This window comes from Dreissena polymorpha, chromosome 9 (genome assembly GCF_020536995.1).
Source record: "Dreissena polymorpha isolate Duluth1 chromosome 9, UMN_Dpol_1.0, whole genome shotgun sequence".
Lineage (NCBI taxonomy): Eukaryota > Metazoa > Mollusca > Bivalvia > Myida > Dreissenidae > Dreissena > Dreissena polymorpha.
In genome coordinates this window covers 74921690-74935928 of record NC_068363.1, presented here as the reverse complement: position 1 = coordinate 74935928, position 14239 = coordinate 74921690, and the positions used below count along the sequence as shown (strand labels likewise).

Genomic DNA, 14239 nt, shown 5'->3' with positions numbered 1-14239 from the left:
CAAACAACATGCAAATTGCCAGCACCTGTTAATGTGTTCTTTTCAGCTTGATACTCTACCACTTAAGTGAATAAATTGCTGTAGAATTATACACCAGTCAATGAATTTCCATACATTTGTATATTTGGACTGAACTTAAAAAACCAGTCAATGAAATTCTGTACAATATTAAAACACCACTAATGCCTTTGTGTGGACTTTTACCAAACCATTCATGAATTGTTCCCAAAAAGTATGCATGTCCAAATCCTAATATTTAATTTCAAATGCTTTTAAATAAACACGTACAAGTAACTTGATATACATATTGACATTGAAACCATATTATGCTTTATTGCAAGTATTATAGAATCCATATAAGACAGGCTCCATTTAAATTTTAAATAAATGATCACCTGTAACGCCTTTTATGCCTTTTACAATGTGAAATATATAAACAGTAGCTTTGCGCTTTGATTTACTGGGGGTCATCTTTGCATATATTAAGTTTAACTTACAGCAAGATAAATGGCAGGTTATATTACTGCCCCTGAATCAACAATGTGCAGTTGGGTTGTACAATAGTGTCAAGTTACATCTCAACCATTGAGCACTGGTGTTTGCTTGCAATTCAATCATTCAAAGAACTCCCTGACTTAGCTAGCTATTGCATACAAAATGCATTTTGTCCTGCAAATATTTTTTTTTTGTCTCTTGTCATTAATACCTGGATTTTTTTTAAGTGTGTGGACGTGTGAACATTGTGTTTGTTATTCATTTAATGCTTATTATTTGCAATCCCTGATTTTCTTTGTTCAAGGTGATTAATGAGATAAAAAGAGATGCCCATTTTTCAAGCCTACTTCGGGCCAATTGGCTTGAAACTAAAGATCCAAAAATTATTCACAAAGTAAAAGAAGTATTCACATTGGCTTATTTAAAACTTCTGATAGAATAGTAACATTATATTAGACGTTTTCTGAGAAAACGGGGCTTAATGCATGTGCATAAAGTGTCCGCACAGGCTAATCAGGGACAACACTTTGCGCTTTTATGGTATTTTTCATTTAAAGGAAATCTCTTCTACACAAACACCCAGTTAAGGAGGAAAGTGTCGTCCCTGATTAGTCTGTGCGGACTTCACAGGCTAATCTGGGATGCCACTTTATGCACATGCATTAAGCCCAGTTTTCTCAGAGTGCGACTCTTATGTTAGCTCTGAATTTGAGTTTTTTTTAACTGAGCCTCATTCTGGGAACACTTCGCTTAATGCACATGCGTAAAGTGTAGTCCCAGATTGCCCTGTGCAGTCTTAATGCACATGTGTAAAGTGTAGTCCCAGATTGCCCCGTGCAGTCTTAATGCACATGCGTAAAGTGTAGTCCCAGATTGCCCCGTGCAGTCTTAATGCACATGCCTAAAGTGTAGTCCCAGATTGCCCCGTGCAGTCTTAATGCACATGCGTAAAGTGTAGTCCCAGATTAACCCGTGCAGTCTTAATGCACATGCGTAAAGTGTAGTCCCAGATTACCCCGTGCAGTCTTAATGCACATGCGTAAAGTGTAGTCCCAGATTACCCCGTGCAGTCTTAATGCACATGCGTAAAGTGTAGTCCCAGATTGCCCCGTGCAGTCTTAATGCACATGCGTAAATTGTAGTCCCAGATTGCCCCGTGCAGTCTTAATGCACATGCATAAAGTGTAGTCCCAGATTGCCCCGTGCAGTCTTAATGCACATGCGTAAAGTGTAGTCCCAGATTACCCCGTGCAGTCTTAATGCACATGCGTAAAGTGTAGTCCCAGATTACCCCGTGCAGTCTTAATGCACATGCGTAAAGTGTAGTCCCAGATTGCCCCGTGCAGTCTTAATGCACATGCCTAAAGTGTAGTCCCAGATTGCCCCGTGCAGTCTTAATGCACATGCCTAAAGTGTAGTCCCAGATTACCCCGTGCAGTCTTAATGCACATGCGTAAAGTGTAGTCCCAGATTGCCCTGTGCAGTCTTAATGCACATGCGTAAAGTGTAGTCCCAGATTGCCCTGTGCAGTCTTAATGCACATGCGTAAAGTGTAGTCCCAGATTGCCCTGTGCAGTCTTAATGCACATGCGTAAAGTGTAGTCCCAGATTGCCCCGTGCAGTCTTAATGCACATGCATAAAGTGTAGTCCCAGATTGCCCCGTGCAGTCTTAATGCACATGCGTAAAGTGTAGTCCCAGATTGCCCTGTGCAGTCTTAATGCACATGCATAAAGTGTAGTCCCAGATTGCCCCGTGCAGTCTTAATGCACATGCGTAATGTGTAGTCCCAGATTACCCCGTGCAGTCTGCACAGGCTAATCAGAAACAACACTTCCTGCCTTTTGGTTTAAAGAGACTTCCTTTGAACACAAAATTCCATAAAAGCGAAAAGTGACATCCCTGATTTGCTTTTATGGTTTGCGCAGGGGGGTAACACTTCACACACCTGCTTAAAGCCCAGGTTTTTTAGAACACTGCTTACAGGTTTATTCAAGAGCTTGTTTTGATGAATCAGGCATGTAAAATGTTGTCCTTTTAAAGCAAAGCATAAGTCTATGTCAACTTGTGGTGGGAATGGAAACCCAAATTGAGTATAATTTGATTTTCTAAACGCATGAAATCAGATTTTTGCCATAGAATGATATGTGCGCCTTTGTGTGCCTTCAGTATTGTGGGAGATAAACCTTTGAAAGAGATCTGTCAAATTGATAAATATTTTGGCCTCAGAAAATTGGGCCAATTGTGCAAGGGTTTGGGTGCAGACATAGACTGCTCTGGTTAATTGTGCAAGGGTTTGGGTGCAGACATAGACTGCTCTGGTTAATTGTGCAAGGGTTTGGGTGCAGACATAGACTGCTCTGGTGGTGCAGACATAGACTGCTCTGGTGGTGCAGACATAGACTGCTCTGGTTAATTTTATTCAAGGCATGCATGTGTCTCCATAGTTTGTTTTCTAAGGTAACTTAGAGGTATAAGTACTAAAAATATAATACAAGTGTTTTATACATTATATTTGATAATTGTCAACTTGTATAGGAGGGTAGGGAGAACTCAATGAGATGTTATTTCTAAAAAACAATGTTTTTTGTTTATAAACCTTAAATTGGGATCATTTAAGCCTTTAAGTGCGGGAATCAAATTTTGAAGGCCTTTGCAAACAGTTTGGATCCAGATGAGACGCCACAGAACGTGGCGTCTCATCAGGATCTAAACTGTTTGCTATTCGGATAGTATTCTTTGAAAAAAATCGAAGAAAATGCTAATTTTAGAAATTCAGCAGACGACATTTTAGCAGAAGACAAATTACCCAGCATGCAAAGGGTTAAGCAGTCGTTTGGGGGTAAACCACTTGAGACTGAGAATGAGGACCCAAATTTGACACACAAAAACTGACTACAAGATATATTGGAAAAACTGTGGCCAAAATGTTATTTGTTAACCTAGTTTTTTGTTGTGTATTTTCAGGTGCAACAAAGGAGCTGGGGACGGCCCTCACTAGACTGTGTATGCGCCACAAGGCCATAGAGACAAAACTTAAGAAATTCACTGGGTAATCAATAGATTAGGTCACAACAAATTGTGCGGCGTTCTGGTATCACAGGGCCTAATGAATTTGCATAAAGTGTCATCCCAGATTTGCCTGTGCACTCCACACAGGCTAATCAGGTATGACACTTTCCACTGAAAATGGATTTGTGTTACGTAGAGACTTGCTCTAAATGAAAAATACCCTTAACCCTTTCAGCGCTGGAACCGAATTTTAAAGGCCTTTGCAAACAGTTTGGATCCAGATGAGACGCCACAGAACGTGGCGTCTCATCAGGATCCAAACTGTTTGCTATTCTGATAGTATTCTTTGAAAAGAATCTAAGAAAATGCTTAATTTAGAAATTGAGCAGACAACATTTTAGCAGACTACAAATTTCCCAGCATTCGAAAGATCGGGGGTATATTGTTTTTTGCCTGTCTGTCATTGTATGTGTCTGTGTGTGTGTGTCCCAAAACTTTAACCAAAATTTTAACCTTGGTCATAACTTTTGCAATATTGAAGATAGCAACTTGATATTTGGCATGCATGTGTATCTCATGGAGCTGCACATTTTGAGTGGTGAAATGTCAAGGTCAAGGTCATCCTTCAAGGTCAAAGGTAAAAAAAACAAACTAAAAAACTTTAACCCAAACTTTAACCTTCTTCATAACTTTTGCAATATTGAACATAGCAACTTGATATTTGGCATGCATGTGTATCTCATGGAGCTGCACATTTTGAGTGGTGAAAGGTCAAGGGCAAGGTCATCCTTCAAGGTCAAAGGTCTAAAAAAATATTCAAAGCGGCGCATTAGGGGGCATTGTGTTTCTGACAAACACATCTCTTGTTTAAAGCCATATTTTGCAGTCAAGTATTTTGTTTTGCAGTTAAGTGTTTCAAACCTTAGAAGGAAGTCTTTTAAGATTAAGTAGAAAGAAGTTCTTGACTTCTTTTAAGAGTGGAGTATAAAGTCTACTCTTGTTTTGACACTCAGCTACTAAATTAAATGTATCAACTTGATTTGATTAGCAAATGAAATGTAATTGTATTTTACACTAAATTTGTCCAGTAGGATTAGGTTCTATAGATTTCACTATGTAAGAGCCACTTAGTTGATATGTTAGATCATTAAGTTAATCGGAACAGAAGGCCTTAAACTTTCTTGCACTCGGGAAGCCGATTTTTTTGCCCCATTACCCCAGCAAAAAGTTTATACTAATATTTCCAATTTGAATATGCCGTGAATAACTAAAGTTTCTCTAGATAAACTTGTTTTTGGCTGTAAAAGTAAAATATCCAGATCGCAATATTTACAAAACTTTATTATATGTTTCATGTAACTAATATTATTAAGCATGCTCTGCATAACTTGGCGGAAGCTCGCAATCAGACGAATTGCTGATAATGCATAAAATTTAAGTGCTAAGTTGACACACATTAGCTGGTCATGATTTATAAATGGTAAACCAAGACCCATTTCAGTAGCTCAGCTTGCCAAAGTGATGTTTCACAAAGCGATTTTCAGCTTCACCTACTCTGTTATTCCGCTGATTTTGTAATCTCCTCACAACAATATCAAACATCTTAAATCAGCTACTGCGAGGAATGCTGTTCACAGAGCCTGTTCATAAGGCGAAGAAAATTATAATTTCAGAATTTACTTGTAGTGGTCTTTATTATCTGGTTTTATAGCAATATTTAGGTCATATTCTTAAATGCAACAAGTGTCTTATCCCAAATCCAGGCCTAATATGCCCATATATTTGTTTGACTTAGTGATGTTTTGTAATAAAAAGAATTACTCTTAAAATAATGAGTTTCTAGTTGTAAATTCATGTAAACGATAATATATGTTCATGTTAGTAAGTTGCTGGTTTATATAAATTTTATACACCAACAATTGCAAAAAATCCCGGTGTTATTAAGTTAATGGACTCCAAAATTTCAAATTGTACAGGTATTTCCAAAATGAGGAGAAAAAGCCCTAAATTGTATGAATATAGTTTTATGTGATGGAAAATCTGCATAATCTGGTATCAACCACATTTATGTTGCTACATACAAATCCGGCTTGTTTAAGTTTTATTAACCCATTTATGCCTAGTGGACTCTCCCATCCTTGTAAATTGGAACAATTTATTTCCAAAAGAAGGGGTGTCTGGTTTATTTATTTTTATATTTAGAATATTTCTTACAGAAATTTCTTTAAGCAAACAGCACAGACCCAGATGAGACGCCGCATTACGCTGTTTGCATTGTCCTTTTTTCAGGACGCTAGGCATGAATGGGTTAAAGAAATTGTAAAAAACAAGCCCCAAAACTGACTTGCATTACTGATTATTTTGACTAATGTGATTAAGTTGACCAAGTTATTGTACATTTAATTGATCAATTAAGTTATAGTGAATAATAAACATTAAACTAAAAGGCTAACATATTTGATGTCATATCTTATGTCATGAAATGGAAAAGCATTTTATGCAAATATTTGAAACATTCTTTCTAAAGAATCTAAATTTCCATTAATTAATTCATATCCACTAAGCAAGTGTCTGGTTTGTGCATTGAATTGTAAATGGCTACTGATGTTGCATGCAATATTTGAAATTTAAAGTTTCATAATTCGGACAGGGCACATTCACCTGTTAAAAATGTGTCACAATTTTTGTTTCTTCCAAAATTAAATGGAACTATTGCTGTCGCTAAGTCAGGGACTATTTCTTTTACTGCATGGGACTATATTTTAGTGTAAGTTGTGAACTGCGAAGAGCATTTTCTTGTCTACAATAGGACAAAAAATAGTCCTTAGTCTATATTCGGTGTGGTCTACTCAATGTTATTATGTCCCCCACCACTATAGTGGGGGACATATTGTTTTTGCCCTGTCTGTTGGTTTGTTTGGTTGTGTGTTTGTTTGTTTGTTTGCCACAACTTTAACATTTGCAATAACTTTTGCAATATTGAAGATAGCAACTTGATATTTGGTATGCATGTGTATCTCATGGAGCTGCACATTTTGAGTGGTGAAAGGTCAAGGTCATCCTTCAAGGTCAAAGGTCAAATATATAGCTTCAAAGCGGCGCAAAAGGGGACATAGTGTTTCTGACAAACACATATCTTGTTCTTATATAACCTTTGTGTTTTTATTCTTTTTGTATCGTATTCAAGTGATAAATACCTGTATATGAGCCACATTCTGAGAAAACTGGGCTTAAGTTTATGTGCATAAAGTTTCGTCCCAGATCAGCCTGTGCAGTATGGATTTTTGCTTAGAAGTGAAACCCTTTAAACGAAAAATTTCATAAAAGCGGAAAGGGTCATCCCTGTTTTTATAGCCAATACGGACTGCTAATCAGGAGACAACACTTTAACTTACATGCATTAAGTCCGATTTTCCCAAAATGAGGCTCTTATTATAACTTAAATATTAATCAAACCATTTTCATTGTTCAATGATTCATGATTGTAGAACTATCCTTGACCATCTAGTCAGCCCACTACAAGAATGCATGGAAGAATGGAAGAAAAACGTTATACAACTTGATAAGGAACATGCCAAAGGTTGGAACATAGTTTGATAAGAAACATGCCAAAGGTTGGAACATAGTTTGATAAGAAACATTGCCAACGGTTGGAACATAGTTTGATAAGTAACATGCCAACGGTTGGAACATAGTTTGATAAGGAACATGCCAAAGGTTGGAACATAGTTTGATAAGAAACATGCCAATGGTTGGAACATTATAGTTTGATAAGGAACATGCCAAAGGTTGGAACATAGTTTGATAAGAAACATGCCAATGGTTGGAACATAGTTTGATAAGGAACATGCCAATGGTTGGAACATAGTTTGATAAGAAACATGCCAAAGGTTGGAACATAGTTTGATAAGAAACATGCCAAGGGTTGGAACAAAGTTTAATAAGAAACATGCCAAAGGTTTGAACATAGTTTGATAAGAAACATGCCAACGGTTGAAACATAGTTTGATAAGAAACATGCCAAAGGTTGGAACATAGTTTGATAAGAAACATGCCAAAGGTTTGAACATATTTTGATAAGGAACATGCCAAAGGTTGGAACATAGTTTGATAAGGAACATAAGACTGTAAGAAAATTTTAGCTCACCTGAGCACAATGTGCTCATGGCAAACTTTTGTGACTGCCGTTTGTCCGCCATACAGCGTGCCGCGTCAACATTTGCCTTGTTAACACTCTAAAGGCCACATTTATTGTCCGATCTTAAGAAAATTTGGTCAGGAGATTTGTGCCAATGATATCTTAGACGTGTTCAAAAATGGTTCCAGTTGGTTTTTCCATATATGACTAAAGTAAAACCTTGTTAACACTCTAGTTTAATTCGGAACTTGCCAGTCGTAAAACAAAGTTTGATAAAGAACATTGTTTAATTAGGAAAATATCAAGGTTAAGAAATCTTTTCATAACGAGCACTTTTATGAACATTCTAAACATTACACACAGCAATTAGTGATAAGGAACATTTCAAAAGTTAGATATACCCAGTACTTTAATGAGGAAAATGCCAAAAAAAGACATAGTTTGATAATGAACATGCTAAACATAAGACATATTTTGCTAGCTAACCTTGGAACATTTCAAATGCAAGACATTGCTTGATAAGTAAAGTGCTGACAATAAAGCATAGATTGATAAGGAACATCTAAAAAGTGGGACATTTTTTTTTGGGGGGGGGGGGAATATAGTTTTGGAACATGTTTTTATGGAAGTTTTACTTATTATAAATAAATTTATAAACCCATTAAGCTCTTATGTAGATGACCAGGGTTTTTTTTTACTAAAAAAGTGACGCCGATATTCGGCGTCTTCCCCTACCAGAATTTTTCCCCTCAAAATACAATTTCCCCACCAAAAATATCATTTTTCACCAAAATATAATATTTTCTCTTAAAGAAATGTTTATTTTTCCTTTGGGCATTCGACAATTATCCAATTTGCACCATGTACAACGATCTTTCTCTCTCCAGACGAACACAAAAAAACTGGGAATGCCAGTTATTCTTAATATAGCTCTTAACTTACGTCATGTAAACTGGGCAACAATCGTTATAATCATGTGACTATTTTACTGGATACCGGTCTTGCGCGAGAAGGGTGTTTCATCAATAAATTACCGGAAACCAGTCGAATTTTCATCCGGGCTATGTGCAAGCCAAGATATAAACGTGAAAACAGAAAAAAATGTCTCACAATTGGCGTTCTTACACAAACAAAATAAAACATTCGGACTCGGAAGATACTGAACGCATCGAGGCATTTTTTAAGAAAGAGTCATCGAAAACCGTTATAACCCAGCAGGATTCTGATGGTAATCAACATCGAACATTGTGAAAGTGAAAGTAGACAATCGGCAGTTGCCGCTCCTTTCCCTTCCAATACTTTAGCAGATCAAGATCGTCAACCCATTCATCATGAAATTGAAATCACAAAATTGACATCGTCACCCGGCCCCAGTACAGAAATATAGTTGAAAACATTTCCCATAATTAGATCTATACCTGCAACTTAATTAAGGACTTTGACTTTAATACGTGTTAAATGTGTTTAAGAAAAAAAAAGGACAGAGACAAGCCTCTTTTGATGAGTTATAGACATTGAAATGAACAGTTTTTATTTTTTCCCCTAATATGTCTCTTTTGCACTCTTTTCCCCTTTCACCCAGCGTCCAGCGTCTTCCCCTTTCTCTAAAAAAAAACCCTGATGACAGACGATAGTATGAAATTTTATGAGCTTGTGCAAATGTGTATGCTGTTCTAGTTAACCCTTAAAGCGCTGGAGCTGAATTTTAAAGGCCTTTGCAAACAGTTTGGATCCAGATGAGACGCCACAGAACGTGGCGTCTCATCTGGATCCAAACTGTTTGCTATTCTGATAGTATTCTTTGAAAAAATTCGAAGAAAATGCTAATTTTAGAAATTCAACAGACGACATTTTAGCAGACGACAAATTTCCCAGCATGCAAAGGGTTAATGCTCTGTTTGGCTCACACAATTTCCTGCCAAGGATTTGGGATGTGGCATTTGTATGTGGTATAGTATTTAATGTATGCTTTGACAATCCTTGATGTGGTCACATTCCTTGTTTGGATTATTATAATAATTGTAATAGTAGTGGAAGAACACAAATGCTACAATTAGTAATATTTATAATGCTAAATGGGTGTTCATATATTTAGACAGACTACACAATAAATACTGCACCAAACTTTACTGGAAATTATTCTATCACTGGCTTGTTTAACTGTATTGACATTTTCCTTATGTGTACTGTCTAACTTTTTGCTCATTTTTTTTAATAGAATAAGTTTAACCTATTTATTTAAGCCCATTTACATGGGACGGGCAAGGCTTATTGTGTATAATGTTGAGACACACTGGAGTCCGTGTCCTTGGCGGAACCAGCACTTGGTGTTTTCGGAAAATATCTGTGGAACTCTCAAAAAAAAAGTTCCCAATTGATAGGTATACACCATATCCAAAATGCCACAGCGACCCTTAACCCTTTGCATGCTGGGAAATTTGTCGTCTGCTAAAATGTCTTCTGCTGAATTTCTAAAATTAGCATTTTCTTCGATTTTTTTTCAAAGAATTCTATCAGAATAGCAAACAGTTTGGATCCTGATGAGACGCCACGTTCTGTGGCGTCTCATCTGGATCCAAACTGTTTGCAAAGGCCTTCAAAATTTGGTTCCAGCACTGAAGGGGTTAATATAATTGATTAAGACTGCTTAAAATGTTTATGATTAAAGTAAATACATGAAAACACTGAACATTGCATGTTGAATGTTTCCGACACATGTAAGATCTTCAACAGAAATGTGATTTTCAGCTATAAATTAGAAATTTGCCTGGGTACAAAACAGGCCTTGTACAAAACAGCCTGGGTACAAAACACGTGTAGACCTGGATAAGACATTGCAGTTTGTGAGATTTCCCTAGAGTCGGTAATTAATGTATAAATACACCAGCAGATCAGAATAAGGGGTACTGGTAGGTCTGGTAATGAAATAATTTGCGTGTGGTTATCTTCTGAAAATTGAGTACTATACTGTAAGTAACAAATGGTATACTGTTATGGAGTGTTAAATAGTTGTTGGGCATTGATCATTCACACCCTGTAAAAAGAAATATATCTTATTATCCCGAATAAATGAAACCAGGATGCTTTTTAAGCTCATCTGAGCACATTATGGTCATGTGAGCTTTTGTGATGATCTTTTGTTTGTCATGTGTCATGGGTTGTGCGGCGTCAACATTTGCCTTGTTTACTTGAGCAACTTACAGCCTTTCAGGCCCTCATGTTTTCTTAATGGAGACAATAAATGCAAGTAAATATGGTCATATTACTTTTTCAAAAACAGGTAAAACGATGATGAATATGACAACTAAAGAGTTCCGAAGAATTAGTACCATAAAAATAATTGAAAGTATCATTTGTTCAATTCATTTTTCCTAATAGTTGTGTTATGTGCAGCAGAAAACTTCTTCCAGTACACTACGTGAACACTATTTGGAAATTTCCATTATTCTGCACAGATTTATTCATTGGATGCTTTTTTTGTTGTGCAACAAATAAAAGTAATTGAAATTTCAATATCGGCATGAACTTAATCAGCTATAAATTTAATTCAAGTAAGCACGTTTTGTAAATTGCAAATTTTGCTTATTTTCTTTGTAAACTTGCGTGCAAATTGCTGTTTTAAGGAAAAAAAATTTTAATAATGAAGTGCTTTTTGCAAAAGTCCTTTTGCACATTTTCGTTTGATTTGATTTATGTGTTTACTTAGTGATTGTATGGTTGGCAGAACTACTTAATAACAACCCTTACATACACAATAAGTCCCCATGCAGTTACAATTACCAAAGTTTATAAAAGCAATTTCACAAAATGCAAGTATCAATAAGCAATATGCATGACAAACAGGCTATTTATAGGGATGACTTCCATATGAGGATAAGTATAGGCAACAGAGAATTTTTGTTGGCAATCTTTCTTAAAAAACATGTTTAGAGATACGAGATAAGATCAAAATAAAGAGGGAGTTTTTCATGGGGAACATTGAAAAATAATTGTGTAGGGCTTTAAATAATGTTTTTTAATAATGGCAATATCATAATAATAATAATAATAATAATAATAATAATTATAATAATTATTATTATTATTTCTATGACTATTATTATTTATATAGTATAGACATATTTTATTGTTATTAGTTGTTATCACTATTATTACTTTTATTACTACTACTACTACTACTACTACTACTATTATAATTATATTTTGTTATATTATTATTTCTTTTTCAGATTACAAGAGAGCCAAACAAGAAATCAAGAAATGTTCCTCAGACACTATGCGACTCCAAAAAAAGGTCAAAAAAGGTATGCACAGAAAAAGCAAACACGCTTTCCCCACCCACAATTAGATACAAGTAAATGTTTCACTCCCCCATCCCCTACAAACTATCTGTCTGTTTTAGATGTGCTAGGTGCATACAAAGATATGAAAGAAATTAACTAACAACAATATCTTAAGATCTTCTTTCTGATAAAACACATTTCAGTCAGGATTTAGGAAAGTTATCTTGGTGAAGATATTATACAATCTAATAAATTTTAAATTTAAGTATTTCTTGCCAAAACATGATAAAAAGGGCTGACATTAACTCTAAATTGCTGTTGAACATTATTATTACAACTTTTTTATAGCTGTGTTTATAAATAATTTAAGTTCCTCTTGCTTTGTAAGTAAGCTGTGAAATACAATGTGCACACAAAATATTATCATAAAAATGCTTTTTTACTTGGGCATCATTTTATTTCATTTAATGTTTTTATATAGTATTAGTTTTAGGTTGGACTTTTATGAATCATGTAATCATTTAAGTATCTTTGCTTTTTTATGTTGGGTCTGTGTATTGAATAGTATTTGGTTATTAAGTGAAACATTTACCAAGTGCATTTGCATTTTTTGTCTTAACCAATTAAGCTTGATGTTTTATTATTATTAAAAGCTACTAAGAGATAACGTACAAAATGCATTGAATTTTTCATTTTTGCCTCATTTTTATTGATGACCACACATAATTTTAGTTGACCTTTTATAATATATAATATTATACTATACAAGAAAGTATTAATCCAATTGAAAGTAAGATTGTGTGCTTTGATAAAATGAGGTTAATGGCAGACGGTGAGACCACTCACTGTTTCCATAATAATTGAGCCTCGCTCAAAACGATGTGTATTGCATGTGTGTATAGAATTGTCCGAGATTAGCCTGTGCAGGCGGCACAGGCTAATCAGGGACAACACTACACTATTATGGTAATTTTGGTTTAAAGGATTCTCCTCATAGCAAAAAACCAGTTTAGGCGGAAAGTTTTGTCCCTGATAAGCCTGTGTGGACTGCACTGGCTAATCTGGGACAATACTTTACCCACATGCATTAGACCATGTTTTCCCAGAGGGAGGCCCATCATTTGATATCGTGCAAACTCCTATATAAAATGAAATGAAAATAATCACCAATTAAAGATCAAATTAAAATGCCATATTTTGCGAATGGACTCATTTTCATCAACGAAAAATATAGGCGTCTATAGCATTCAGCAGGTTGTCCAAAATGTATGCCTTTGATTCTGACATATCTTTTTGAATGTGAACCTAATTCATCTAAGATATTGAATTAAGAGTCAGTTTATTTCCCTGTTTATCAATGTCTCTTGTTTGCACAACAGAATATCAACAACAGTTGCTTCAACTGTCTGCTATGTTAAGTCTCAGAAATCAATGAAGTCATATTGATTAACAACAATGTCTTGTCCAGAAATCTTAACTTAAATGGTGTTTGGCCATAAATTATTTGAAAATAACCCTAATTTAGTTGTAAGTTACCATAGTGAGAGACACAATGAGTATGTATCTGAGACTTTTAAAAACTCGTGTATTTGGTTGCATTGCAGGTTTACAAGAACCTTGTTGTCCAATCGATTTCTTAACAGTAAAATGTTCTGAGGCTGCAGTTTTGAAGGCTGAATATGGTTCAAGTGTGGCTGATATTAAAGTTAATTTTTCAATTTCCCATAACGATATCAATGAATACGACACAGGAATGCTAACTAGGTACATAAACATGTATTGAATATATTGTCCCGCAAAAAAACAAAAAAGAGCATTTTGTATCTTGTTAAATCTATGTTAGTAGACCACATCTAGCATTGAAATTGTGGCTATTGCTATAAGGATTGTGTATGTTTTAACTTTATTTTCTTTTAAATATTGTATGATATATCTGTTGCTTTTGAGGGTTAATGGGCTTTTTAGATGGGTAGCACATACACCTGTTTAGCATTCAGTCCTTGATGCACAAGACTTGTAAGCCTTCCTTGACTACAAGAATTGTCAGGAAAATGATACTGTATATTATGTGAGATATTTTATGAATGTGAAATGTAAGTTTACAATTTGCTGTGTGTTTAATGGGCATTTCTCCTAGAAATCATTAATTAATTAAAACAGGAATGACATTATCAATATTATCAAATGATGCTCAAGACTTCTTCAAAAAGATTTCTCTGCACAGAACAATTTGTTATGTCACCTTTATAAAGTAGCGAGTCATTAGAATTATAGCAACATATTCTGTCTGGATGTTTCTCCCTTAAATTCTA

General features: G+C 35.3%; 2 protein-coding genes across 8 annotated transcripts in view; both read left to right on the top strand.

Annotated features, from left to right (window-relative positions):
• Nucleotides 1-14239, top strand: part of LOC127844692 (uncharacterized protein HI_1625-like) — a 331821-nt gene that overhangs the window by 65242 nt on the left and 252340 nt on the right. The gene's annotated exons all lie outside the window — the stretch shown is intronic.
• The window catches only part of LOC127844681 (protein MTSS 2-like), a 104438-nt gene that overhangs the window by 48834 nt on the left and 41365 nt on the right, over nucleotides 1-14239 (top strand). For all 7 annotated transcript variants that reach the window (XM_052375104.1, XM_052375100.1, XM_052375103.1 and 4 more), the window contains exons 4-6: nucleotides 3462-3546; nucleotides 6995-7086; nucleotides 11874-11948. In XM_052375104.1, coding sequence (XP_052231064.1) covers nucleotides 3462-3546; nucleotides 6995-7086; nucleotides 11874-11948 — 252 coding nt within the window. The remainder of the gene's footprint in view (nucleotides 1-3461; nucleotides 3547-6994; nucleotides 7087-11873; nucleotides 11949-14239) is intronic.